A 15,942-nucleotide genomic window follows, 5' to 3' on the forward strand; every position below is an offset into this window, starting at 1 on the left:
CATTTTCAAGTTTCACAACATCTTTTATGTGGAGCAATCTAGAACGAAGAGGTCATAGGTTTAGGGTAAGGGGTAGCAGATTCAAAACACAAGGGGAAATTACTTCCCTCAAAGAGTCATGAATCTTTGGAATTCACAACCCCAGAGTGTGGTGGATGTTGGGACGTTGAGTAAATTCAAGAAGGAGATAAACAGGTTTTTTTTTAGTTAGTGATGGGTTGAAGGGTTATGGATACCAGGCAGGAAAGTGGATTTGAGGCTCAGTTAGGATCAGCAATGGACGTATCAGATGGCAAAGCAGGCTCAAGGGTCTCAATTTCCTGCTCCTTGTTCTTGTGTTTGAAGTTTTTTTTGACATGAATGAAATGGTGCTGTCGATAGAATTCGATACATTCACTCCATATGAACAACATAGGCAATAACGAGTCAGCTGGGAAAATATTGCAAAATCAAAACAATGAGATTCTTGCTGTCGAGAAAAAATGTCCATTTTTCTAGTGAGCAGTGAGGAGCCTATTTGCATGCATTTTCATATCATCATTATCTGTTATTTCCAAATTTCTATGAATTTGCTGTTCTCCCACACACTGGGGAGAAGCTAGATAGCAACAATTCTGAAATAAAAAGTCAAAGCAATACCTGGCAACTCCAGCTCACGGCTTGCTCCTCTGAGCCTCCATCATGGCCAACATTCCCCAAAATTTCAGTCAAACACTCCATAGACAGAGACCATCTGCACTTCCTGTCCAGAGGTTGGCATCAGACACACACCAGTCTCACCACATCCATGGCGAAAGTGAGGACTGCAGATGCTGGAGATTAGAGTCAAGATTAGAATGGTGCTGGAAATGCACAGTAGGTCAGATAGCATCCAAGGAGCAGGAAAATCGACATTTCGGGCAGGTGCCCTTCACCAGGAATCAGAATTCTTGACTCTTTTGACTCTTACCAAATCATGTCATGTCACCAGCTCACATATGATACAGGTTAGCTCTTTAATCCTGTACTTTGCATCTCACTGATGCTTTCATTATAATTCTGTTGTGAGGCCACTCATCACTCACCAGTCAGGACTGACATTCTAAGTCTGTAAGTACACTAGACCATTGGTCTATCTTGGGGATCTGTTCACTTGAATTCAAGGCAAGTTAGCCGGAGCCGGCACAATGGTCAGCAAATTGAGGAAGTCAGTTGTGGGGATAAGATACAGTATATTGGGATGCAGAGTGACCAGGTGGGGGCAGCTCACCATATATTTGGGAGATGATGGTGTATTGGAGAATATGGTTTCCTTTGTGGGGGTGAAGTGCGTCACTATAATTGTGGCTTCAACTGGTGGACTGTAGAAATGGAATTCAGGAGTAATGGTGGATAGAAGATGGCAGAAGACTGAAATGGAAGAGTTGGGTGGAAAAATGTCTCAGAAAGATTAAAGGCATCTCAGAACTGATGGATTTGATAAAGAGTGCAAGAGAAGAGGAATGTGAAGGTTTGTATCATAGAATCCCAACAGTGTAGAAGCAGGCCATTGAGCGCACACTAACCATCCGTAAAGATCTCACCCAGACCCACCACCTTACCCTGTCCCTGTAATCCTGCATTTCCAATGGAAACTCTACCTAGCCTGCACATCCCTGGACACTCTGAGCAATTTAGCATGGCCAACCACCTAACCTGCATATCATTGGATAATGGGAGGAAACTGGAGCAGCTGGAGGAAACTCATGTAGACAGGGCGAATGTGCGAGCTCCACACAGGTAGTCACCCACACAGGGTCTGGACTAATTTCCTCCCTTTTACGCTGTAAGTATTTACCAACATGTTCTTCTATGCAATGCTACTTTTCTTGAGTGATGGAGTGTGTGTTGGAGGTGGGGTAATGAAGAAGAAGGATTTCAGTAGTCCTACCACACTTAAAATCTCCTATTGTATATTCACTACATAGTTTGTGCTACCTACATCACAATAAGGTTCACAATGTCAAAGTACAGGCATTCCATGACCCCCTTTGTCAGAGTCCTCCATGTCCCATTGCACAGATGATGAGGATCATCATCTAGGGACTAGGACTTGTACTATTTCTGATATTCCCCACTTAAGATCTTTGGAACTGTAACCAAAGGATCCAGTTACAGCAAGATTATCATTACTGTGGCAGAGGTGCAACAAAGGCACAGAGAAATGAGGAGGAACAGATGTGTCAGCTAGTCCAGGACCTGTTGAACAGCTGCCCTGTGAAGCTTTTGCAGCTGAAAGTCCCCTTCAGATGTGGAAGAGGTGCAGAAGACCCAGAGTCTTTTGTCCTCCATACCATTTCTTCCAGACGAGTAAATATATTGCTACTGCAGGCTAAGGATGTCCCAGAACACTGTCGCAAAACTGTGCCATCTGCTGGAGCAGGACTTGCAACCTGAAGGGATGGGTGATCATCGTATCCCAATGTCTGCACCTAATATTTATGCAACTTGAATGCTTCCCAGATTCTACGGGGATTGTGCATGGAATCTATCAATCCTCGATCCACAAATGTACTACAACTGCTTATGATACAATTCGCGATAGATCACACCACTTCATCTCAATTTCTGTTACTATATCAGTGCTGCAGCCTAGGCTGTAATCTTTGCCAACATAGCTGGTTTCCCATGGTGCAGGACACTATAGATTGCATAGATGTTGTGTTGAGTGCTCCATATCATAATGACTTATCAACAGAAAAGGGTTCCATCAGTGTGCAAGTCATCTGTGAGCATCAGTATCTTAAATATCTGCACCAGATATCCTGGAAGCTGCCTAAATGTATCCTTGAGAATGTGGGTGTTTATTTCCAAGGCTGGATGACTGACTCCTGGAAGACGTGGACTCCCCATGGCTGATGATTCTCACAACATGCTGACTAGGACAATGTAATCCATTCTTCCATGAGGACCGATATCAAGAAAATGATTGGCATCCTGAAGATGAGGTTTCGATCAGTCTTAGAGGCTTTGCTTTACATTCCAGATATAACATACCAAATCATTCTTGCATACTATACCCTGCATAACTGGATTGGACACTGAAAAAAGTGGCAACATTTCTCTGAGGAAGAAAATGAGGACATTCAATTGGAGGAACATCACCTTCAGCATATCAAACCAGACAAGACTTAATTGACACCCGCATCGAATAGATCTGAGGTGGGTGAAGTGATGGAGTTAATCTGTTGTTGGAGAGGCAAACAGCTGCTGCTTATTCCAGCTTTCCTTGTTTCTCAATAAAAGTTAATTTTTTTTCAACTGTTTGAAGGTTTTCTCATGTCATGCTTCCACAATTAACAATAACAAGACATTATGCTACACTGAGCATTAGGGAAAGAGTACCCCTCCTTCCGAAAGGGTTGTACCTAAGACTGTAATCTGTAGGAGAGAAATAGGCTATTCAACCAAAACAGTCTCCTCTGACAGGCAATAAGATCATGGCTGATCCAACAATCCTCAACTCCACTTTTCTGCCTTATTCCCAATACTCTTGATGACTTTAGTGATTAAAATCTGTCCAACCTAGCCTTGAAAATATGACCCAGACTCTACAGCCCTCTGTGATAAAGAATTATACAGATTCACTACTCTCTGAAAGAGCAAATTACTCCTCTGTCTCTTTTGGGTGACCTCTTATTCTGTAATAATGGTGCAAAGGGGGAATAGACTGTAACTTCATTTTTGTAGATGCAGTTACTAATACAATTGATCAAACGAGATGATATAAAATGTGAGATACAAATGTCAGATTCTATTTCCTATGAAATATCACCTGAGAGTCCTCTTTTACCATGTGTACTGTGAAGGGCTAATCATGCTGTACAGCTGGCATTTAAATATGGCGCTGGTGACAGAATTTTCTTAAGGTTCCTGCTCTGGTGAGTTCTGCTCTTGGTCAGTGTGCAATGGCAACACAGTAGATGTCTGATAAATACAGAATGAGATAAATTGCAAAATTGCGAAAGATAACACACTCGGAGGAAACTCTTCAAAACTTCCTGAAATTGGCACTGCCGACTTTTGGTGAAATTCAGCGTGCTGTTTCAAACACAGACAAAATATTGTAAAAGCCAAAAATCTGAAATCAAAACAGATAGTAAGCTGGAGAAACTCCGGGTACACAGTATCTCAAAAAAGAGACCTTAACTTTTAAGGTTGTGATGACCCTTCGTTAGAAGAGAAGTAAATTAAAAGTAGAATATATTTCGAGCAAGTAGGAGGGATAATGTGAAAGAACTGAAGGTGTCTCTAATAGGGTGGCAGGCAGGAGAGATTAAATGACAAAATACTTTGTTATACAAAAGCCAAATGAAGTAGACTTGGGCAGCACAGTGGCTCACAGTGCCAGGGATCTGGGTTCAATTCCAGCCTCGGGTGACTGTCTGTATGGAGTTTGCACAATCTCCCCTTGCCTGTGTGGGTTTTCTCCGGGTGCTCCGGTTTCATCCCACAATCCAGATTTGTGCAGGTGAGGTGAATTGGCCATGCTAAATTGCCCTTAGTGTTCAGGGGTGTGTAGGTTAGGTGCATTAGTCAGAGATAAATGTAGAGTAATGGGAAATGGATTGGGTGTGGTATTGTTTGGAGGGTTGGTGTGGACTTGTTGGGCTGAAGGGTCTGTTTCTACACTGTAGGGATTCTATGAATTCTTTCAATTTTGTATTGTATTTTCTGCTCACGGTGCAAAAACATTGGAAAACCATATGCAGACTGGGTGGACACTTGGTACACCTTCAGTCAGTCCATAAGCATATCTCGATGCCTTTTTTGTTCATTATAGGATGTGGGTGTTGCTGGCTGGACCAGCATGTATTGCAAGTCCCTAGCTGCCCTTGCAAAGGTAGTGGTGAGCTGCCACCTTGAACTGTTGCAGTCTATCTGCTGTAGGAAGACCCACAATGCCCTGTGGGAGGAAATTCCAAGATTTTAACCAAGAAATTGAAGGAGTGGTGATATGTTTCAAAGTCAGTACAGTGAATAGCGTGGAAGGGAACTTGAAAGTGGTAGTTTTTCCATGTATCTGCTGCCTTTGTCCTTCTACTTGGAAGTGGTCATGGGTTTGGAATATGCTGTCTGAGGATCTTCGGTAAATTTCTGCAGTGCAAGCCTATAGATAGTACACACTGCTTCCACTGACTGTCAGTGGTGGAGGGAATGGATGCTTGTGGATATGTGCCAGTCAAGCGGGCTGCTTTGTCCTGGATGGTGTCAAGTTGCTTGAATGTTGTTAGAACTGTATCAATCCAAGCAAATGCAGAGTATTCCATCACACTCCGAACTTGTGTCTCGAAGATGGACAGGCTGTGTGCGTCAGGAGGGGAGTTATTTGCTGCTGTATTCCTAGACTTTGGCTTGCTGTTGTAGCTACTATCTTTATGTGGTGAGTCCAGTTGATTTTCTAATCAATGGCAACCCCAGGACATAGATATTGGGGGAATTCAGTGATGGCAACATAATTGAATGTCAACAACAGTGGTTAGTTTGTGTCCTTATTGGAGATGGTGACAGCCTTATTGCTTGTCTCTAAGCCTCCACCTCACCCCTGTCCTGTCTTTGATCTGCTCCAGATTTCCAATGAAGTTCAACAGAAGCTTGTGGAACAGCATCTCATTTTGGAATGTACATTTGTGGCCTTCTGGACTCAAAACTGTTCCATAATCCTTTGTGTTGCACTCAGCTGCTATGCAGTCATTCACACCTCATCTGGATACATCCTTTGTTTCTTTGCCCTACCCATTGCCACTTTTAGCTTCTGTACAATTAAACCTTTATAATTTTTATCTCTCCTGCCCTCCACCCTTTCAGACCTTCCTGTTTGTACTTGATTACCTCAAAGCTCATTACCTTTTGTGGTCAGAACACTAGAATATTTTTTTCTGTCAACAATTTCAGTACTATTCCCGATAAAGAATTAATATATTCTATATCAGTTCTGTCTATATGCGCCATACTGCATTTGTTTGGATTAAGTGCCATTTGCTATTGTTTGGCCCATTTCCCTAGTACACTTGTTCGAAAGAATCATGTCAAAAAACTATACTTCTCTACAGTTGAGCATTCAAACAAGTTCTTGTATCATCTACAAACTTGCTAATTATATCATAATATTGCTTTCCAGGTCCTTAATAAAATTAATTCTGAACAATAATAAGGCCTTATACTGATCCACAATAATTGACTACAACTTTTCTTTAATTTTCTCCCTTCCTGATCTCTTTTGATATAGCAGCTGAGAGGACAGGTTGGCTGCCCTTCTAATAGTGTGTTACCACAGTCTGTTCATTGCTAGAAGGTCCTTTTGAATGGTTCCTGCCATTCCAGAAAACCTAGATTTTAACAAGACAAAAGTTTCACTACATCTATGAGTTTTTTTAAAATCCTAACAATTGTTGTGTTTCATCTAGTTTCAGTTCCAGTCTCTCTCTCTCTCCCCTCTGGAGGGTGAATTTGCCATAATTCCAGGAATCTGTGACTATTGAAATGTTCTTTTCGGATCTTTGTCCAGCTGGATCATAAATTATAGCTTAACAACTGCTGGTGCTGTGTTGTGGCTGAAACCTGCAACACTAATAAGGATTAGGTTTCCTTACATTGAGACTGTCCACTGGAGTTAAAAGTGCCGCTTAAGTTTCTGTCTGACTCAGAACTCTCATGGGCATTTCCATTCTTCTTCACCACTAATTTAGATTTAAGAACCCCACAGAAAGAAAAATAAAGCCGACAAAAATGAGAAATATGTTTAAAATCAATTTGTTAAAAGCATCAGAATTAAGATTTTTCTTTCCAGTATCTTTTTAGAACCAATTGAGAGGGACTTTTCTGCAGTTAACTCACTTGATGGGGATTACGATTTTGGAAATTGAAATGCATAGACAATATGTGTGGATGTTTTGTGAGAATCTAAGAAACAAATCAATAGGTGTTTTATGGACAATTATGACAATGGATGCAGAAAGCAAAGAACCAATGAGCCCCACGTGAAAAGAATTACCAAACAAGATTTCATTATTTGTAACTTTTACTTTAACAAAAATCTGATTCAACATAAACTAAATTAACATGTAAATAACGGTTGGTACAAATTATATATTTTGCTCAGAATTGGAGACATAGCGAAGATAGAAAAATAATCAGATCTAACTCATCCACTCCCTGTATGACATCAGTGTTGGCAACACAGTTCTTTTAAGTTCAGATTTTCCTCTGGCAAAAGTGCAAGCCCATTTCCTTCAAGGGCTTAGCCAGACAGCAGTGTGCATGAAAACAGAGTTGTATCGTACAATCTTGCACACAATGGCACAGGTCATTGTGGAACCTTTTCAACTCTGTCCTCTCAGCATGGTTGAGCTGATTCTGGAAATTCAGTCAGTTGGAAATAAAAGAACTAGTGGCAACAGTCCTATATTCCTTCCAGCTGTCTGACCCAGCTTGCAGACTGCCTCCTCTATTCAGTACTTCTTTTTCCTCATTTTCTGTCTCCCACATGGCCTGTATAATTTTAACTTTGTGTTTATACAGCTTCCATGTCAAATGTTATCCGGTCCCATGAAGCAGCTTTTATCATCCAAAATTAATATTGGTCTTTTTACAAATGATACAAACTCTTCAAGGAGTGTGTTTGGAAAGGATTTTTTTTTTAAATACACGTAATAAATTTAACTTCTTACAGATTTTCATTTTACTAGTTCTCGTTCAAAGGCTGTCATAAAATAAAAACAACAAAGGAGTAGTCACAGAAGACCCATTTTTGAAGAAGGAATTTTATTTACTACTTTTTGAACACAAGTTTAAAAATCACTAACATCTGGCAGTATGGTTAAAAAAATCAGTTTGAACAGTATGGAAAGATTCCATTTCTCATTTAGTAAAATAAACTTGGAAACTGGTAACAAAGTGCCCCAATACATGTACAAAGTAGGAATTATTGAATGGTAGTATTCATATTAATGACTGTTATAACAAGGTGGAATTTTACACCCCAAGAATACACTTTTCCAATTGCTGTGTGGAAGTCAACAATGAATCAAACATACCAATCAGGGAAATTATTAGAAGCACTTGCCCAGTAATCTCAGAATGCAGTGACTTCACTTGAGGCTTTTGTTCTACCTCAAAGATGAAGAGGAGAAGCAGACAACATTAACAGTAACATAACTGAATTTCCACTTTGGCTGCCTTGAGAACACTAAGCATAAAGTGTACATCAAACTGTTTTTTTTTTGTTAAGTAAAATTATGATTCAAGCTTACTCTCAAATTAGATAAAAACATACCTTAAAACAGTGAACTAGTGCAGTTGGTTCCTTATAGTAGCGTGGTGGATTAGAGGTAATGTTACTGGATTAGTAATCCAGAGGCCCAGGCGATTCCTCCACAACGACTGGGTAGGATTTAATTTCAATTAATTAATAAATCCTGGAGTAAAAACGAAGTTAATTAATGTTCTGTAAGAGTATAAATCTGCTGTCCATACCTGGTCTGGTTTACATATGATTCCAGACTGACAGTAATGTGGGTGACTCCTAATTGCCCGTGAAATGGCCCACACAGTTAGAAAAGGGCTCCTCATCACCACCATAGAGCATGAAAGATGTACAACATCTGCTGACCTTATCAGTGACACACATCCCTTGATTGAAACAAAAATTTGATAATTTTAACCACATGTATTTATATTATAGCTGAAAATAGGTTTATCACAATGATTTAACATTTTAATAAGTGTCCAATTCTCTACCACAATGATTCTCTGTGAACAACTGGGGAATAGGACTTTCCAGGGGCTCCACAAATTGCTAGGTAAGAGCTAACTGAGCAGGACTGGCTTTATGGTTGAATGACATGGAAAAATGTCTAAGGCATCGTGATCAGGGCTTAGATCTCACCTAACCACATAGTCAGTTAAGGGAACCCATCTGAGCTTTTTACTTAAAAGCCATGTGTGGCAAATGTTAATGGAGTCTTGGTTTCTGCACTGTCGCTCAAGGAAGTACACAAAGCTGTCAAATAGTCACATATCATCCTTTAGTGGGTCTACCAGTGCTTTGCAAGACAACTGAATAAATCAAATTCTATTTTTAATTGCATGTGTTTTTTTTAAATGAATGTATTGGGGAAACTACATTTTGCAATTCCATACACTTGTCCATGATTAAAAAAAAACTTTTATGTAGAATGATTTATGATTGTCATTGTCAAACATCACAAGACAGACCATCATTGTAGTGAGAAATTATCAGACCCATCTCACTGATATCTGTAAATAAACACCCATTTTCTTAGACATACAGCCCTCCCATATTAATAAGTATTACATATTATGCTTTTGAAAGGTTCTTTGATTCCTGATCAATTTGTAAAGGGGTCCTTCAATTAACATTGATCAACCCTCGACAATTTCAAAGTAGAAATTTTTTAAAATTGGTCAAGATTATGATAGCTCAACTCACATTCAATGAAGCTTGTAATAAAAAAAATTCCCTTCTTTTCTCGTGCTGTTCTGGATGATTTCAGGCAGATTGTATTGATACAGCCAGCAAAACTTCAAGACCTTCTCATTCCACTCAGCTGGTGTCAGTGATAAATCTTTTTTTGGGGGGGCTATTTGCAGTAAGCTTACACATTTTTATGCATGAATATACTTTTCATATTGGCACTAAAGAATCATTAAAAAGTAAATTGTAATGAAACTGTAATTTCTAAATAATCAATTCTCACTAGGAATGAGGGGATGCTGCCTTTCAATCACTGACCAGTTTTCTGAGACATATCAACATAGCTTGTAGTAAACACAAATACCAATTAAAACTAACATTTTCAAAACTAACATTTCACTATATGTTTTTATGATCCTGCGGAAAACATCAGCGGTTTTACGTAGATCGTAAAATACAGAAGTGGAGTTTGTACTTCAGGAAATTTATTTTGTGATGTATCCATAAAATTGTGGAGGTAATCTTACTAATCAATAGAGTTATTTATAGTTTGAGATACTTATGTAACGTGTAAATTCTGATGAGGCACAATATTCTCTTCACAGAATGTCATTACTTGAGAAACAAGGATTTTATTAAAAAGACATTACTTCCACATATTTGTTGAATAATCAAAGTTGTCTGAGTTTTCTTTTGCCATCAGTCTGTACACAGTATTCTGTTTTGGCCCTGGTTTAGCATGTCTCAACTCTTCTCTTTTTCAGGGTGAGAGTATATGACCTTCGGACAAGTAAAGAAGTGATATCGCTCTATGGCCATCAACTGGGCGTGTCATCAGTACAGATGGATGATTGGAAGATAGTCAGTGGTGGTGAAGAGGGATTGGTCTGTGTGTGGGAACAACGAATGGGAACTAAACTCTGGGAAATGCATTCGAGGTATGAGTTTTTTAAAATCGAGGTAAATGGTCATCAGCTGTTTCTGTGGATTGATCACAGAAGAAAAACATTTCAGTTGTAACAATTTGTTCACTTTGCATAAGACAATTGCAAACTCAAGTTTTGAGTGTGATTTTCTAAAATCTGCCAAAGATCCTTTCCTCACTTGTAATTTTTGAGTGGTTAGTTTTATGCACTTGTGACATATCTGGAAGATGTGAAAATGTGTATCATGTAATGAAGTGCAGTTTTTATACAACATAATCAAATGGACAAAAACAGATTATTAACTAGTTAATGGTTTTGTTGTTTTTGATTGATGATGGAAAGGAATATTGATCAGGACACCAGGAAATTACCTGGTGCTTTTTAACTAATGTCAGACAATTTCTTTAATACATACATACAAAAGTAACTTATCCAAAGAACAGTATTCACATTTCATCCTCAGTGCAACCCTCTGATGATGTTGAATCAATCTCAAGTGGAACTTGAACACAACCATCTTGTCAAATTTCTGGCATCCCTTCCTACTAACACAGACTGTTTTCAAGAAGATGCACATGTTAGAAGGAATTGTAAGATAATAAAAGAGAACAGACTTGTATTCAATTTTTGTCCCATGGACTCAAAGAACATTGAGGCTGGCTCTACTGCTTGTCTGAGGTCAGTTCAGTACAGCTCATGAACTGAATTGAATCCGTCACCTTCGAGATCTCCATGGATCATTGAAAAGATTTGCTGCACTACTTATGGAATTAACAACAATTAAAATGCTAAATTTTCTGAGGACATGTTTAGAATTTAGTATCTAGAAAATCAAAGTAAAAACAAATTAAGTGTAAAAATTTTAAAAGCTGGAAATCTTGGGGGACCAAAAATGAAAATAACAAGATTAAATATTTGGAAAAAAAAAATCAATGTTTATCCTTCTAGATACTGACTAATGTGATAAGCATTTTCATTTCTGTTTCACAGATGGAAATGATAATTGCAGCTCCAGATCAGGGAATTCAGGCTAATTTTATAATTACTTTTCCAGACATCCCGTACGACACCTACGTTTTGGTGCACATACACTGGTCACTGCAAATATTCCTAATGAGAAATATCCAAGAGGAGCCAGTATCATGGATGATGATTTAACAGCTCATCGTAGGTAAGGCACATCTACAATACAATCGTGCATTATAGAACATAGAATAGTACAGCACAGAACAGGCCCTTCAGCCCACGATGTTGTGCCGACCACTGATCCTCCCTCAAATTTCTGTGACCATATGCATGTCCAGTAGACTCTTAAATGTCCCCAATGACCTTGCTTCCACAACTGCGGCTGGCAACGCAAACCATGCTCTCTCAACTCTGTGTAAAGAACCTGCCTCTGACATCCCCTCTATACTTTCCTCCAACCAGCTTAAAACTATGACCCCTCGTGTTAGTCATTTCTGCCCTGGGAAATAGTCTCTGGCTATCGACTCTATCTATGCCTCTCATTATCTTGTATACCTCAACTATGTCCCCTCTCCTCCTCCTTTTCTCCAATGACAAAAGTCCGAGCTCAGTCAACCCCTCCTCATAAGATAAGCCTTCCATTCCAGGCAGCAATCCTCTGAACCCTCTCCAAAGCATCCACATCTTTCCTATAATAGGGTGACCAGAACTGGACGCAGTATTCCAAGTGCAGTCTAACCAAAGTTTTATAGAGCTGCAACAAGATCTCACGACTCTTAAACTCAATCCCCCTGTTAATGAAAGCCAAAACATCATATGCTTTCTTAACAACCCTGTCCACTTGGGTAGCCATTTTAAGGGATCTATGTACCTGCACACCAAGATCCTTCTGTTCCTCCACACTGCCAAGAATCCTATCCTTAATCCTGTACTCAGCTTTCAAACTCGACCTTCCAAAATGCATCACCTCGCATTTATCCAGGTAGAACTCCATCTGCCACCCCTCAGCCCATCTCTGCATCTTGTCAATGTCCCACTGCAGCCTACAACAGCCCTCTATACTGTCAACGACACCTCCAACCTTTGTGTCGTCTGCAAACTTGTTGACCCATCCTTCAATCTCCTCATCCAAGTCATTAATAAAAATTACAAACAATAGAGGCCCAAGGACAGAGCCCTGTGGAACACCACTCACCACAGACTTCCAGGCAGAATATTTTCCTTCTACTACCACTCACTGTCTTCTGTTGGCCAGCCAATTCTGTATCCAGACAGCTAAGTTCCCCTTTATCCCATTCCTCCTGACCTTCTGAATGAGCCTACCATGGGGAACCTTATCAAATGCCTTGCTGAAGTCCATATACACCACATCCACAGCTCGACCCTCATCAACTTTTCCAGTCACATCCTCAAAGAACTTGATAAGGTTTGTGAGGCATGACCTGCCCCTCATAAAGCCGTGTTGACTGCATTTAATCAAGCCATGGTCTTCCAGACGGTCATAAATCCTATCCCTCCGAATCCTTTCTAACACCTTGCAGACGACAGACATGAGACTTACTGGTCTGTAATTGCTGGGGATTTCCCTATTTCCTTTCTTGAAGAGAGGAATTAAATTTGCCTCTCTCCAGTCCTCAGGTACGACTCCAGTGGAGAGTGAGGATGCAAAGATCTTCGCAAGTGGCGAAGCAATTGCATTTCTCATTTCCCAAAGCAGCCGAGGACAAATCTGGTCCGGGCCTGGCGACTTGTCAATCTTAATGTTTGACAAAGTTTTCAGCACATCAGCTTCCTCTATCTCTTTCTATTCCAGCATGCACACCTGCTCTTCAAAGGTTTCATTCATTACAAAGTTCATTTCTTTCGTAAAGATAGAAGCAAAAAACTCATTTAGGGCTTCCCCTACCTCCTCAGACTCCATACACAAATTCCCTATGCTATCCCTGATCGGCCCTACTCTATCTTTGACCGTTCTCTTATTCCTCATATAAGTGTAAAATGCCTTTGTGTACATAAATATTGAAAAGCAGGGCAGCATTGTGTAACCCATCGAAATAGAATTGTCAATGTTATCTTTATTTAAAAATAATGATCACAGTTTACCTGTAAGTGTCTGTATTCTGTGTCAATCATACTGCAGCTAAATATTGGGATCAAGTTTGTATTAAGCTCAAATAAATTGAATGGATGTCTGCTTTTTTCCAACTACTGTAGTTGTCCTCAGTAAGTTTGTAAGGTCTTAATCGAGGTGCAGGTTGTGCTATTTGGCATGATAAAATTTCTAATTTGGCAGTAAACTGTTAAGTTAGTAGTGTCACTTTGAAACCACAATGGCGGGTTTTCTGTGAAATAGAAGTACCATATCCATGGTAACAGTAAAAGATAGAGGTTCTTTCTTCTGTTGTTAAGACTGAGAAGTATTGTTAAAGTAAGTAGTTGATTTCAACTTTTGGGTAATCAATTAATGGAACACTCATTTTGACAGCAAAGATGTCCTCATGATTTTAGATTTTGCTCTCAATTAAATTTGGCAGATAAACTCTGAGACTTCAAAAAGCATCTCAGTGCAGCTTGTCAGAATGAGGCCTCAGAATAAGACTGCGCAGCAGTCAGTGTCATAGAATATATGTGAGGGGATGGCCATGGTCTCTGAGGCTGGGTATTTTGAAACATTGGCGACATCTGAAATTATTTATACTGTTTCAAGGCACACACAGAACTTTGACCAGTTCCACCCAAGAGTGGAAATCAGGGCTCTGTATGCTTCAAAGGACCCTAATTGAACCACATGGCCTGAAACAGGCAGGTGCTTTAGAAATTCAGCAACAGGCCCATTTCAAAATTGATAGTGTTGGTATCGTGAAGAGATTACCAGCATAGTTTTTGAATTTGTAACTACCCATTTTGCATAAAATGGAGGTATTCAGAATTGATTCCACTTTGTGCAGACTTAAATCTGAATTTTAATTATTTTTGACCTTGGGTATAGTCAGTAAGGCAATGTTTTGTTTTGCAAAAGCAAAAAAATGCAAATAACATACTTTCTCTCTCTTTCAAATCCACTCACCCTCACGAAGAACAATAATGTCAATTATAAAGAAGTCTAATTTTAAAACACACTTTCCTATGCTCGTTCTTTAACAATACGTTTGATCATTGTACAATAGAAAATTGCATGTTGATTATATTTTACAGCGGATGAAATGATGAATTTGCTGAACAAAGTTTAACTTTTTTTAAGATCATTAACTGCCAATTATTGTTTTTCAGGCATCGAGGAATTATATATGTCTATGACTTCTCTGTTGATAAATCAGCTCCTGTCTTACCAATCTGTCGTTCTACCTATGATGAAGATGTTGGCTACAGTTACAACATCGCACTTTCGATGCCTTATGACCAAATCAAGTGAATATCGTCACTTCCTGAATATATTGGTTTTATTACAGTCTTATAGTAATTCTGGAAGTATGCTTGTAATTAGCCTACACTTTCAGATGTAAAAATATAATACTTCTCAGGAGAGGTCAAAGGAGGCATGCAGGGCATTGGATAGACAAATGAACCAGAAATGACCCTTGGTCCTGAAATTCCTCAACAACTTATCACCAAACTTTGAAGAAAAATAACAAATAATCATTTTTAGCCATGCTTCCGTGGCTGTTCCAATTTTGCACCTAAATCACAATGGGAGATCTGTCCTCACCTTTAAATGTTTTTCTTTCTTTTCGTTTCTCTTTGTTTCTGATGATAATTTGGATTAGAGAAACTGATTACATGTATGGTAAAATGAGGACAGACACTTTGACTTCAGATTCAGTTACATAATTCGCAGGATGGTCCATTGTATATAGATAATGCAGAGAAAGCAAAAGATGTACTATTTGTGGAAAACACTTTATTATTTTAAGTATTCAATAAAGCTGCCATTTTGTGGCTGGTGCTTTTCTATTTTTTTAAATCACTGTTCCATTTCAGATTCTGCAGATGGTAATCCCTTTTGCTATACACGTTGGAGGATAAAGCTCCTTTGGTGCAGGGTAGCATCCCTGCCTGAGCCAGATATTTTGGGCTCCAGTCATGTTCCAGGACTGAAGGGCCAAGGAAGGTATGTTCAAAATGCAACCGAACATCGATCTTCTAACATCTACCAGTGACAATTGGAGCCTCGACCATCTCAATTCATATTGCTGTGAACCACAACATGCATATTGTGACAGCACCTCTGACTCCTTGAGGAGGGTGGCTGGCTCAGTTGACTGGATAACCAATTTGGATCATTTTAGTGACAGCAGCATGGGTTAGCTCCCAGTTCCAATGAAGGTCAAACAGGAACCTGCTTCCTAGCCTTTACCCATAGTGGAGTTTGCAGTGCCATGGATCAGACCTGCCTTTAGGCAGATAACCATGCATCAGGCTGGAGATACAAAGTCAAGTAGATGGCAGGGTGACGAGGCAGACCGTACTCATCACTCTCCTCCACTGGTATTTTACACATTCTGGGGTGGCTTGTGGGCAGTGCGCTTGCTGTTAGCCCTATTAGGGTCTTTAAGTTATCACTAATAGCTGATATGGCTGATATTTTATTAGCAGCAA

At 39.5% G+C, this 15,942-nt stretch overlaps 1 protein-coding gene across 1 annotated transcript in view; it reads left to right on the forward strand.

The window, feature by feature from the left end:
• Positions 1-15,287, forward strand: part of fbxw8 (F-box and WD repeat domain containing 8) — a 167,073-nt gene extending 151,786 nt beyond the window's left edge. The window contains exons 9-11 of the mRNA XM_043715860.1: positions 10,219-10,392; positions 11,435-11,551; positions 14,617-15,287. Of these exons, the coding sequence (XP_043571795.1) occupies positions 10,219-10,392; positions 11,435-11,551; positions 14,617-14,758 (433 nt within the window). The 3' untranslated portion in view covers positions 14,759-15,287. The remainder of the gene's footprint in view (positions 1-10,218; positions 10,393-11,434; positions 11,552-14,616) is intronic.
• Positions 15,288-15,942: the final 655 nt, after the last annotated feature.

Source organism: Chiloscyllium plagiosum, chromosome 25 (assembly GCF_004010195.1).
Source record: "Chiloscyllium plagiosum isolate BGI_BamShark_2017 chromosome 25, ASM401019v2, whole genome shotgun sequence".
In the NCBI taxonomy this organism is placed as follows: domain Eukaryota; kingdom Metazoa; phylum Chordata; class Chondrichthyes; order Orectolobiformes; family Hemiscylliidae; genus Chiloscyllium; species Chiloscyllium plagiosum.